At 41.0% G+C, this 13845-nt stretch overlaps 1 protein-coding gene and 1 long non-coding RNA gene across 4 annotated transcripts; both read left to right on the top strand.

Annotated features, from left to right (window-relative positions):
* The first annotated feature begins 3114 nt into the window (after positions 1-3114).
* Positions 3115-5831, top strand: LOC128442968 (homeodomain-interacting protein kinase 3-like). Its single transcript, XM_053425627.1, has 8 exons — positions 3115-3159; positions 3350-3770; positions 3917-4098; positions 4230-4353; positions 4601-4699; positions 4960-5141; positions 5231-5398; positions 5625-5831. Exons 2-7 carry the CDS (start codon positions 3486-3488, stop codon positions 5295-5297), a joined length of 939 nt encoding a protein of 312 aa, XP_053281602.1. The 5' UTR covers positions 3115-3159; positions 3350-3485; the 3' UTR covers positions 5298-5398; positions 5625-5831.
* A 58-nt stretch (positions 5832-5889) lies between these two features.
* LOC128442841 (uncharacterized) lies at positions 5890-7641 on the top strand. Of its 3 annotated transcripts, XR_008338898.1 has the most exons (4): positions 5890-6942; positions 7028-7097; positions 7207-7325; positions 7415-7641. It is a non-coding gene; the product is annotated as an uncharacterized LOC128442841 (long non-coding RNA). The 3 variants fall into 3 exon arrangements; XR_008338897.1 differs by having other exon boundaries at positions 5890-7101; XR_008338896.1 differs by having other exon boundaries at positions 5890-7097.
* The last annotated feature ends 6204 nt before the right edge of the window (positions 7642-13845 follow it).

Genomic DNA, 13845 nt, shown 5'->3' on the forward strand with positions numbered 1-13845 from the left:
TGTTTTATAAAAAGGTTAGCACGATGGAGTAAGTTCTTCATCACATTTTTCAGCAGGGTTGTATGGGCTGGTGGGGTTTTCTGTTTCCAATTAAAATGGTTGATTTATCCTTTTAAAAAGAGATTTTATCAACAGCCACAACTTTTTTCACAGTAGAATAAATATAATCAGTAGGTGTGTTTTTGTCTGTCAGCAGTGGTGACTCCACTGATATTCCAGCAACTGCAACAAGAGCAGCTAAAGGGAAAAAAAAGGTATATAAGAAGAAGGAGCAACTCCTGACTCTAAAAGACACTCCCTCAACCACCAAGACTGCAATTGCTCAGCCAATCAGGGAGATACTATCAGAGGAACATCTCTTAAAGAAACCGGTGGTAAGTTTCCACGTTGAATAGATTTTAGAAGTCAATAAGATATGTATTCTTTTATAATCTTGGACAATCAAAATGTATGACTTTCCTTTTTACTCTACAGGGAAAAAAATCTGTTTTGAAAACAGTTAACAGAGAACAACGCTGCATCTCAAGGTAAGTCAAACCTCTCCCTGCAATCACTACCCTAAAAAAAAGAATGTCAGATATTTCTGTGCACGCTGTGTTTTACATTAACATTTACGGGTTTACCTCAGTAAAATGTTTTATAAAAAGGTTAGCACGATGGAGTAAGTTCTTCATCACATTTTTCAGCAGGGTTGTATGGCTGGTGGGGTTTTCTGTTTCCAATTCGACATAGTCAGGCTCTGGCTCAGTGTGTGATAAAATGTATCAAATTGTTGATTTATCCTTTTACAAAGAGATTTTATCAACAGCCATAACTTTTTTCACAGTAGAATAAATATAATCAGTAGGTGTGTTTTTGTCTGTCAGCAGTGGTGACTCCACTGATATTTCAGCAACTGCAACAAGAGCAGCTAAAGGAAAAAAAAAGGTATATAAGAAGAAGCAGCAACTCCTGACTCTAAAAGACACTCCCTTAACCACCAAGACTGCAATTGCTCAGCCAATCAGGGAGATACTATCAGAGGAACATCTCTTAAAGAAACCGGTGGTAAGGTTCCACGTTGAATAGATTTTAGAAGTCAATAAGATATGTATTATTTTATAATCTTGGACAATCAAAATGTATGACTTTCCTTTTTACTCTACAGGGAAAAAAATCTGTTTTGAAAACAGTTAAAAGAGAACAACGCTGCATCTCAAGGTAAGTGAAACCTCTCCCTGCAATCACTACCCTTAAAAAAAAGAATGTCAGATATTTCTGTGCACGCTGTGTTTTACATTAACATTTACGGGTTTACCTCAGTAAAATGTTTTATAAAAAGGTTAGCACGATGGAGTAAGTTCTTCATCACATTTTTCAGCAGGGTTGTATGGGCTGGTGGGGTTTTCTGTTTCCAATTCGACATAGTCAGGCTCTGGCTCAGTGTGTCATAAAATGTATCAAATTGTTGATTCATCCTTTTACAAAGAGATTTTATCAACAGCCACAACTTTTTTCACAGTAGAATAAATATAATCAGTAGGTGTGTTTTTGTCTGTCAGCAGTGGTGACTCCACTGATATTCCTGCAACTGGAACAAGAGCAGCTAAAGGAAAGAAAAAGGTATATAAGAAGAAGCTTCAAGACCGGATCCCAAAAAACAGTCCCTCAACCACCAAGACTGCAACTGAAAAGCCAATCAGGGAGATACCATCAGATGAACAACTCTTAAAGAAACCAGTGGTAAGGTTTCACGTTGAATAGATTTAAGAAGTCAATAAGATATGTATTCTTTTATAATCGTGGACAATCGAAATGTATGACTTTTGTTTTTACTTTATAGGAAAAAAAATCTGTTTCGAAAACAGATAAAAGAGAACAAAGCTGCATCTCAAGGTAAGTGAAACCTCTCCCTGCAATCACTACCCTAAAAAAAAGAATGTCAGATATTTCTGTGCACGCTGTGTTTTACATTAACATTTACGGGTTTACCTCAGTAAAATGTTTTATAAAAAGGTTAGCACGATGGAGTAAGTTCTTCATCACATTTTTCAGCAGGGTTGTATGGGCTGGTGGGGTTTTCTGTTTCCAATTAAAATGGTTGATTTATCCTTTTAAAAAGAGATTTTATCAACAGCCACAACCTTTTTTACATTAGAATAAATATAATCAGTAGGTGTGTTTTTGTCTGTCAGCAGTTGTGACTCCACTGATATTCCAGCAACTGCAACAAGAGCAGCTAAAGGAAAGAAAAAGGTATATAAGAAGAAGCCGCAACTCCTGACTCTAAAAGACAGTCCCTCAACCACCAAGACTGCAATTGCTCAGCCAATCAGGGAGATACTATCAGAGGAACATCTCTTAAAGAAACCAGTGGTAAGGTTCCACGTTGAATAGATTTTAGAAGTCAATAAGATATGTATTCTTTTATAATCGTGGACAATCAAAATGTATGACTTTTTTTTTTACTCTGCAGGGAAAAAAATCTGTTTCGAAAACAGATAAAAGAGAAAAAAGCTGCATCTCAAGGTAAGTGAAACCTCTCCCTGCAATCACTACCCTAAAAAAAAGAATGTCAGATATTTCTGTGCAGGCTGTGTTTTACATTAACATTTACGGGTTTACCTCAGTAAAATGTTTTATAAAAAGGTTAGCACGATGGAGTAAGTCCTGCATCACATTTTTTAGCAGGGTTGTATGGGCTGGTGGGGTTTTCTGTTTCCAATTCCACATAGTCAGGCTTTGTGCTCAGTGTGTCATAAAATGTATAAAATTGTTGATTCATCCTTTTACAAAGAGATTTTATCAACAGCCACAACTTAGATTAAGAATACTCAGTAGGTGTGTTTGTGTCTCTCAGCAGTTGTGACTCCACTGATATTCCAGCAACTTTAACAAGAGCAGCTGAAGAAAAGAAAAAGGGATATAAGAAGAAGCTTCAAGACCGGATCCCAAAGGACAGTCCCTCAACCACCAAGACTGCAACTGTACAGGCAATCAGGGAGATACCTTCAGATCTCTTAAAGAAACCAGTGGTAAGGTTCCACGTTAAATCCATTTGAGAAGTCAATAAGATATGTATTCTTTTATAATCTTGGACAATTCAAATTTATGGAATTTGTTTTTACAGGAAACTAAAACTGTTTCGAAAACAGATGGAGAACCAAGCTCCATCTCAAGGTAAGTCAAACCTCTCCCTGCAATCACTACCCTAAAAAAAAAAGAATGTCAGATATTACTTGTAGAGTTTAAAGATTATAAGGACTGAGCTTGATGAATGGTCTATAAACTCTTATTCTACCTACCTGGCTGATAGGAACTGGTATAATTGGCTGCATCTAACTTTTTTCTTTTCTATTCTCCTGACAAGTGTGAAAGATCACCAGCCTAAATATTCCATCACTGTGTCTCACAACAGTGAGTTAAATATCAGTGAAGGAGACCTGATCCCCTCCCCCACAACACAATACCTTGCACAAAAATACCTTGGCAACGGCGCGTATGGAATGGTCATCCAATGCAGGAATGTGACCACCGGAGAGACGGTGGCTCTAAAAATCATCGAAAGCCTCTGGGACATTGACTATGCACAAGTAGAGGAGGTCATCCTTCAAAACATGAAGAAGCTGAACTCAGACAGGTTCAACATCGTCAGATTGTACGAGTCCTTCTTCTACAAGGAACACTACTGTCTTGTGTTTGAGCTCCTGGATATGGATCTGCAGAAATTCAAACGGATCAGCCCGGGTCAACACCTTCAGCTGAAGCAGATTCGCCCCATTCTGCAGCAGGTTTGTTTTTTAAACTCAAGCTCTTACACTAACTGCTTTGTAGCGTGAAGGGTAAACTTGGTCGCTAAAAAGTGACTGTTACAGTTGTTGTTGATGAAATGAACTCTGTAGCTCATGGTCTATTATTATGCTTTTCATGATTTCAGCTAGCTACAGCCTTGGACTTTTTGAACAGCACAGGGATCATTCATGCAGATTTGAAGCCAGATAACATCATGCTGGTGGATCATGTCAGGCAGCCACTGAAAGTTAAAGTTATTGACTTTGGCATATCCTTCGATGATCCTGAGGAAATGCTCGGTCAAAACGTCCAGACCTTGTGGTACAGGTAAGTAGCTGACAGCATATCTGTATACCTGGGACAGCTGTGTTTGCTGTAAATAATTGGACAAGTCCTGTACACTGGCATGTCAGGTTTATATCTCAGAAACTGAATATGTTTGTGTTTCTTATCCTAAGGGCTCCTGAGATTCTGTATCAAGATCATTTCAGCGGGAAAATCGACGTATGGTCTCTCGGCTGCATTGCTGCTGAGCTGTCGATGGGCAAACCGCTGTTCCGTTCCAAGGATGAGGATGATTTGGTCAGTATCTGCACTTAAAACACACCAAACACGTACAGTTCTGCCTTGATGTTTGTGTATTTTCAAATCCATTCAATTGATTATTATAGTGAAAGAGTTTCCAGTAGAAGTTCACTGATTTTTACTATTCTACTAATGAGACAAACTTCATTCATATGTCTCAGTAACAGAAGTGAACCTGATGTACATGATCAACAATGTAAACTTGAAGTTAAATAACTCTCACAATGTTGTGTTTTTTCCACAGATGGGGAAAATTGCAGTTGCACAAAGAGATCCACGGCATGAAGGAAACCTCCTTCCACATGCGTTCTGGCCAAGATCTTGGATGGAAGGCAGATTTATGGTATCAAACTATTTTACAACCATTTAGCTGGCTCCACTAGCTCACTAATTAAGGTGTCTTTTGTTCAGTCTGTGTTTCTTTCCCCTGTGCCATCCACTGCCTTTTGAGCAATCTATCTCAATGAAACAATTCTTAATTTCAGTCAATAGGTTAAATTCTAGTTTGAGATCACCAGCATGGATGAATTTATAACAGCACAATGCCTTCATACTCCCAACACGAGGACATCTAACATGTTGGTTCTCCTCATCTTGTTAAAGGGGGATCATCCTGTCTGGTTTCAAGACGTCCAAGCTGAATTTTGTGACCTGCAGTGCTTCATGGACCTAATGACTCAGATGCTGATGATGAGTCAGTATAAAAGAATTACCCCCGGCAGAATTCTCCAGCATCCATTCATCACCATGAGCCACCTTCAAGGCTCATACAAAAACAGCCTCTAGTAAGTCTGTGTTGTTGGACATGGGTGCAAAATATAAGAGATATAAGGTGATTACGGTGTTTGACTCAGCAGTTTCATTTGTCTTCCAGTTTGAAGTCATGCAAGGATCTGATGGACATCTGCCAGGATCAGAGCTCTGAGGATGGAGGACATTGAGACCAGGTGATCCTGCAAATGTTCCTGAAGGAGGACTCCTCCAGCAGCACTGCCAGCCCAGCCAAGGAGGGCAGCAAAGTGAATGCAAAGTCTGGCAACAGGTGTATGTTTGAAATATCTTTCTGTTGGATCATTTTATATTGTAGAAGAATAGTTCAACATTTTGGTAAATATTTAGTTTTTTTGCTCAGAGTTCAATGGAATGAATGATACAATTCTCATAACTATGGATCTGGAGCCAAGTGCATTTTAGAATTTGAGTTTTTAGAAATGTCCAATAACTGCTCTATGATCAAGAGTTAAATTATTTTCTAATCCACATCTCAGACCAGAAGACTCCCAAGCCAAGGTCAGAAGGAGTGAACGACTGGCAGCCACTTGAAAGGGCACAAGTGGGAAAACAGGCCCAAACCAGTCCAAGAGGATGAGAGAGAGGCATGATCCCTCATCCAATGGCAACCCCTCAAGAAAGAAGAGACACATGGGCCCTGCTGGAATGAGAGACTCCCAAGCCAAAGTCAGAAGGAGGGAACGACTGGCAGCCATTCGAAAAGGTGCAAGTGGGCAAACGGGCCCAAACCAGTCCAAGAGGATGAGAGAGAGGCATGATCCCTCATCCAATGGCAACCCCTCAAGAAAGAAGAGACACATGGGCCCTGCTGGAATGAGAGACTCCCAAGCCAAAGTCAGAAGGAGGGAACGACTGGCAGCCATTCAAAAAGGTGCAAGTGGGCAAACGGGCCTTCCTTGGTTTTTTAATAATGAAAAATTGAACAGGCGAACATCCATTTTCACCATGTTAACACAAATCGCTTGACAATGTCAGCGATCTCATATGTTGAAGAACCATTACACAGAAGAGCTCGAGGAGTTCACCAAGGTGAAGGGAAAAAAGAACAAACTGTGTGCGCACATGTATCACTCGACTTCCAAATGGGGCCCGATCGAGAACTTCCACAGATTTATACATTCTTAACGATTTACAACTTCTCATCAATACCACTTCAGAAATTGAACTTGACAACACACGCAGTTAGGGTATCCACAAATTATAACCCCTAACCTCAACAATACAAAACCACTGCAAAGGAAACCACAAAGTGACAGCAAAGTGTTTGTCAAACTCACACTCAAGATTCAAACAAAACTATTCTTCTTAAATTTACACTTCGTCACTTTGAACAAAGTCATATACATTGAACTACAAATAACATGAAGCAAGGAATAGAGACTCATCAAGCTTAATCATTCATTTTAGGATATGATGAATAATATCTTGGTAATTTAACAACTAGTAGTAATATTTCAGCAATAACTATTTGTGAATCATTATGTAGCGTACATCATTAGGGTAAATAAAATAAATAAAATAATGAAAAAGTATAAAACGGGTATAGTTTCAGAAATGGTACCATGGCTGCATCTAACAATAACTGTCTATTGTGCTAATGATTAATACAATAATTATTCAGATTATATAATGTAAAAAACAGTTAGTTAATAAATAACTAAGGATCGTCAATAATGGATGTAGCCACTTTCAATAGCCAAAGATGAATAATTAAATGTAGTTCTCCGTAGTTTTTGTTTGTTTGTAGGAAACTCCCTCTTCACAGCTGTGATGAAAATGGCCGGCGGAGCGAGGGTATGAATAAAGAAGAGCTGTTCTGTTTAAAATACATCCTCCAGCTTTACTTTATCTGATCCATTACATAGTTTTTTTTTCACAGCCGGATTCCTGCACACAATGACGCAGTCACTGCACATTACGCCGAGACTCGCTGAAAGACCGCATTTGCAGTACGTAAGTATGTGTTTAGGATTTTTGCTGTGGATCATCCAACGGTGATGCAGCAAGGCTATTTCCGTTTATTAATAATAAACTCATGTTACTCATATTGTTTTACAGCTGCCTGTACTATGACGTCCTAAGACCCACTATGAGCCGGTATGAAGGAGCTTCCAGTACAACCAACCGGACCTTGCCTCAGCATTGAGGAGTTCAGGAGACGGCAGAGAAGAAAGAGGGTAAGGTTTGATTCATTAAATCATTTTTCAGGTGCATGTAGGTGTATGTTGTCATTGAACTGTGCTTATTGTACTGATTGTGTCTACAGCTGATTGAAGCGGGACAGATGACATGGATCCATCCTTCCACAGCCAGGAGCTCAACAACCTGTGTGCCACACTTCAAATAAGACTAGAAGCTACACTGGATCTCACAGCTACACACCACAGACGTCTACACACCACAGACGTCTACACACTGGGGCAGATTCAGACAGAGTCCCACAAAGAACATATGACCCAGAGGCTGCAAAGAGACATTTCAAGCTTCACCTGATTAGCTTTTCACTGGCTAGGCCAGTCGTGTTTGTACAATATTTGTGCTGTATGTAAATAAAGCTTTGACTCAACATATACCTCGTTCATGTTTTTTTCCCTGTACAATATGTTCACATATTACATCAAGCATCACATGAATGAATGTCTTAATTAACTGCATTGCTTTTGGGAAAGGCTTACTAATAAATTATTAAATATTATTATATATATTATTAGTAACAACTATAAATTAATTTTTATTATTAATATTGTGTGGGAGGGGTTTACCCCACGTGTGTGCTGCAATGACCCAGGGTGACCAATGGCAACACTTCTACCAGCCAACCACGAGTGACTTTCCGGGTTGGTTTCCTCCAATGGGGAATCGAGAGAGGCTCAGCAGCGGCTTGGCCCTGAGTCATATGCTAATTAGATAACACCTTCGCTCCGCGGCTCCGCCCCCCCCCCCCTCGGCTGCTCTCCCCCTTTGTTCTCCAGACCCCCTCTCCGCGGTACGTACTCTCCGCTTCACTGTAGTTACTGTCGCGGGAGAACTCGGTGTTGTCGTGCTGTGAATACCTATTAACTTCAGGGGATCATGTAACTTCCATAGGATTTCCCATGACACTAATTCTGCTTTTCGTCTAGTGTAGTTAATGGATGTAGCCACTTTCAATAGCCAAAGATGAATAATTAAATGTAGTTCTCTGTCCGAACCAGAATCCAGACATTTTGTTTGATGACATGAGATTATTATTATGTTTTAGCTTTATACATGACTGAACCATTATGCTGTTGATTCCATTTCTGGACTTCGTGTCCAAATAGTAATAGTAATAGTGATAATACCAAAACTGGGGTATATATATTTCATCATGTATGCTATTTAAATGATATTTTTTTCTGTGCATGTCATTCTATATTAGCGATAGTGTTGTGCTCCGGTGAGAACAGAAGAAAATCTCAGCTGCGTCTGTTTATTCTTTGAAATGTATGTGAGGGTCACGTGTCCTCTGCACGACTTCAGCAGCTGAGAACGAGCCCGAGGACAAATGTGTGTTCATGTTGTTGTTGTCGTTGTTGTCGTTGTTGTGACATACTGGCGCAGTCACGGTTGTTCCTCCCTCTCGTCCTGCTCGTGGCTCTGTTAATGCACTGACTCCACTGGGCGACAAGGCAAATCATGCACAGGTCACAAAGGGACACACAAAGACAGAGAGAAGAAGAATGGGGGGGGGGGGGGGGGTGAGGAAGAGGATGACAGAGGATCAAATGTATGTGTGTGTGTGTGTGTTTGTGTTTGCGTGCGATTGTCAGCATGTCTGTGGTATTAGGCCTGAGCAGAGCGAGCGTGTCCTCGCCAGAGGAGAGAAGCTGTTGATTCAACTGGTCGTAGCCAAGGCTTTGTCGCCCTTGTCCTCATCTCTCTGTGTCCCTCTCTCACTCTCTCTAATTCCCATTCTTACTCAGTCTCGCTCTCCCCTGCCCTGTCTGCATGTCACTCTCACATATTATAAACAGGACATTTTGCTTTAATCCCAAAAGCCCCTCCTCTTGTGCTTCTTTGTCAGGTCATTATTGTAAATCTCAATATGCGCAGAATCGGCCAAACTGGTACAAAATAAATCCACATTCTTAAGTGTGTGTGTGTGTGTGTGTGTGTGTGTGTGTGTGTGTGTGTTCATCCTTTCAGAGAATGAAAGCTGCTTCAGTGTGACACATATAAACATATGTGAGATCCAGATGAGGAACACTGGTGAAATGGAAATTTGTATGGATGCTTCCTAGTGTCGCTGTTGCATTTTCACTCTCGTCTGTGTATCCTTACTTCAAGCTGCCAGATTTGCCCAAATCATATCTTATGCACAATAAAGACTGAAAAAACTCTAAAAGTGGTTCAATCTATCTGGATTTTCAATTTCTTCGTCTGACTGGGAAACCAGAGGGAATTTTAGGGAAATCTGTGACGCTCAAGCAGGCAATAGTCTAGTGTTTCTATTCAAAGGCAGGCTTTGTAATGAGTTTCTGAAAAACTTTTTTGTTGAAATCCTGCACGTCTAAAAGCCATCAATAAATAGTTATCTGAAAAAAAATAAACAGAGCTGGTGCCTGTGTTACTCACAGCACTGTAATAAAGAAGGCCAAGTGAAAAGATTGGCTGGTGTAACAGTCCGTCACTAAACAACTTGCATACACCACTGAATCAGAGTCGATGGCCAGAAGTAAGTGAGCGAGTCACGGAAAAGTCGGCTTCAAGCAGACGTTCATGTGTTTGGGGATGTAGCTCTGATAAGAGGGCTGATCCGAGGTGGGATGCATAGGTTGTGTTGTTTTAAGGATTACCAACCCTAACTTGAATTTATCATAATAAGGTAAATGTTGATTGTACAGTGTCCAGGAATTTAAAGAGAAAGCAAGTTATATGATCATCTTCACACGCACCAGGTCTGATCCTAAGATCAGATTTTGTTGTTTTAGGTGGATCCATGAACTACCATACGTCCCATCTCGCAATGTTAAAAACTTAAGTAATAGTTAAAGGAGAGTAACTCCTGCCTCTTCCCCCTGTTTTGGATCAGCATCAAACTTTAATGACTTCTTGCCTGACACAAACCACATCATGGAAATCAGTTCAGAAACAGATTCTCAAGGTTTATTATCGGACACCTCAAAGAGGATAAAACACATAATAAATATAAAAAAGTATTTGCAGGTAGTGTTTGACTTAAGTCCTCACAGTGAATGTCGCTCTGCAAAAAATAACAGCTCCAGACATATAGAAAACAGCCAATAAAACATGTGTATCATAGTGTTCTTATTGTATTTGGAGGCAAAGCTGGTAGTGTGTCGATTTTTTTTAAGTGTTTGTGTTCTCACAAGTCTTTGTGCTTTGTTACAATATCCTTACTGGAACAGCGTGTTTAGAAGCTGCTAATCCTGAGCCAGTGATGGAAACATGCGCACCTCGAGCTTTGGCCTTCTATTTTTGCCTCCAGCATCCTCAGCACTTCAGGCATGCGTCTTCCCAAGCTCGAGCTTATGTGCAGCTAGCACCTCATTAGCATTCTGCAAAGCAGTTAACATAGCTGAATATGCATTTCCTCCATCGAGCGAGTGCGGCTCAAGCCTGTGCTCTGCAGGAAGTTCATGCAACTGACTGTTTAATGGGGAACCGGCTGTTTCTTCAATGCTTATTGAACTGCAGGATTTAGTATTGCACATGAAACCCACTGCATCCCCCCATGATGCCATTCCCTCTTCTATCATAAAGGATGTTTTTGATGCAGTTGGCCCCTCTATTCAGGTAATTCTAAACTCATGCCTCACATCCGGCACTGTCCCTACATGTTTTAAGCATGCGGTCGTCCAACCCTTGCTTAAAAAACACAACCTTGATGCTGAATGCCTAAAAAATTACCGCCCCATCTCTAAGCTTCCTTTTTTTTCTAAAGTTTTAGAGAAAGCTGTTTTGTCACAGTTGACTCCCTTTCTGACCACCCACCACATACTAGAACCCTTTCAATCAGGTTTTAGATCCCTTCACAGCACAGAAACTGCCCTGCTTAAAGTAACTAATGATCTGCTCCTCACTCTGGATTCTGGTGATAATGCCATCTTGATATTACTTGACCTTAGTGCTGCTTTCGACACTGTAGATCACAACATCCTCCTCACCCGCCTGGACCAGCAGGTGGGTATCAGGGAGACTGCATTACTTTGGTTCAGCTCTTACCTTAAACACAGGACTTTCTCTGTCTCTATAGGCCAGTTCTCTTCATCATCTGCCCCTGTCTCTTATGGGGTCCCTCAGGGGTCCATACTGGGTCCCATGCTATTCAGCCTGTATATGCTCCCACTGGGTGACATTATAAGAAAGCATAACATCTCTTTTCACCTCTATGCAGATGATTCACAGCTGTACCTGCCATTAAAATCTAGGGACTCCATCCAATCTCTCCTGGTCTGTCTTGAAGATATCAGAAACTGGATGGCCTACAACTTCCTCCAGTTAAATGGTGACAAGACAGAAGTCATCATTTTTGGCCCCCCCAAGGCAAGATGCACTACTCTAAATAATTTAGGTTACCTCACTCCATTTGTCACACCCTACGCCAGAAACCTGGGTGTCATCCTCGACTCTGAACTCTGTTTTGACAAACAGATTAGTAATGTGGTCAAAACTAGTTTCTACCAACTTAGAGTGATTTCCCGCCTCAAAACCTTCCTATCTCATAAAGACCTGGAGATGGTAATTCATGCCTTTATTACATCACGGCTGGACTATTGCAATTCCCTCTACCTCGGCCTCCCCCAATCCTCACTCAGACGTCTACAGCTGGTTCAAAATGCAGCTGCACGTCTTTTAACTGGCACCAAGAGGCGTGAGCACATCACCCCCATTCTGGCCTCCTTGCACTGGCTCCCCATTCTTTTTAGGATACAGTTTAAAGTTTTATTATTTGTTTTTAAGGCACTCAATGGGCTGGCCCCAGCCTACATCACTGACCTTGTACAGCCCCAGTCAGTCCAAAGGTCCCTCAGATCCTCTAGCAAAGGTTTTCTGCACGTGCCACGCTCACGGCTCAAGCAGAAAGGTGACAGGGCCTTTGCTGTCGCCGCTCCACCTCTATGGGACCAGCTCCCTCAGAACATTAGATCCGCCCCCTCCATTTCTGCCTTCAAATCTAGGCTAAAAACCCACTTTTACTCCCTGGCCTTCCTTTCCCCCTAACTGTTCGCCTCCTGTTATTGAATGTTATTGAATGTTATTGCACTTTGTATTGGTTTTTAGTACTTATGGTCAATTTGTATTGTTATATTGTATTATTTGCCTTTTATTGTCATTGTACAGCACTTTGGTCAGTTATGCTGTATTTAAATGTGCTCTATGAATAAATTTTACTTACTTACTTACTTACTTCTTATGGAGTCTTGGATTAACAAACTTTTATAGTTTTATCAACCTGATCTTATCACTTTACTGTGCAAGTTCCATTCATCTGTATACACATATATTCATACACCACGCGTTTTCTTTCACATATTCATACACTGCCAGAATTAGTAAGTATGGGGTTCAGGTTATTGCCTAAGGACAGGCAAGGAGACTGAGAAGAGCCTGGAATTGAACTTTCAACCTTATGGGAAGTGGCCGTTACGCTGTACTTCACGAGCCACCCACAGCAGTTGCTTAATCATCGAGTTCCTGCCGGAGATCAACCCAAACTCTGTCAGTTGCAACTTTTACTTCTTGGTTTCTTAATTGTTTGTTTTTGAAGAGCGGTCATTTTCTGTCAGAAATGAGAGTAGACTCTTCTTACTGTTTGACTCATTCAATACTGAGTGACTGCCTGGTATGCCTGGCAACTGATCCGTTCACTGAAAGATTAGATCATTAACCTGGACATTGGTGGTTAAACGTTAAAGACAGAAAAGATAAGGAAAGAAAAGAAAAGAAGAAATGAGAAGAAAAGACTTTGGCTGTGCGTCCGTCTGTAATATACAGACCACAAACTTTTCATTCCTGATTCCTGTGTATGTTGCCTGTGATCTGTGGTCAGTGTTCAGTGGAAAAGGAAAACAACTGGCAAAAAAAAACAATTGTTTTTCAGCAAAACAGCATTTAGCTGCGTCCGAACTGGTTTTCACTCATCATAGCTGAACCTTAAATCCAATGCGACTGCCTTAAGATACAGTACCTGTAGTAACCACTAGATGCTGACCCCAAGAGACATGCCTGAGTGGAGGTTAAATGTCTTTCTACAAGGCAATACAAGCTGCGATCCCAAACGTGCATGACACTCTTCTATTATGTCTTCATGACAGTTTAAAAATATGTCTGACATTAAAGCTTTGAGGACGTAACGTAAGGCGTGTGCGAGCACCACAGCCTTCAATCACAGCCTGTTCAACCCACCTCTCCTCCACTAGAGTGTGTTTTCCAGCTCGACAAAGGTAAAATATTTCAACACACAGTGCAGAACGTATACAAGCACAGACCCACTCTACAAAGGTACAGACAGGCTTGACATGCATGTTGACCATTACTATAGTGACACCAATGTGACAAACAAACCCTACTTTTTAAAAACAGGCTGAACCAGGAGATCCAGGCTGTGTGATTCAACAGCTACAGCTCCGGGTTGCGGGGGACAAATCGAACCAATGGGGGAGCGAACGAGACGCATCCACTTTGGCCGTCCAACTGACTGTGTGACCGCCT

The sequence above is a fragment of the Pleuronectes platessa genome, chromosome 6 (assembly GCF_947347685.1).
Source record: "Pleuronectes platessa chromosome 6, fPlePla1.1, whole genome shotgun sequence".
NCBI classification, from domain to species: Eukaryota; Metazoa; Chordata; class Actinopteri; order Pleuronectiformes; family Pleuronectidae; genus Pleuronectes; species Pleuronectes platessa.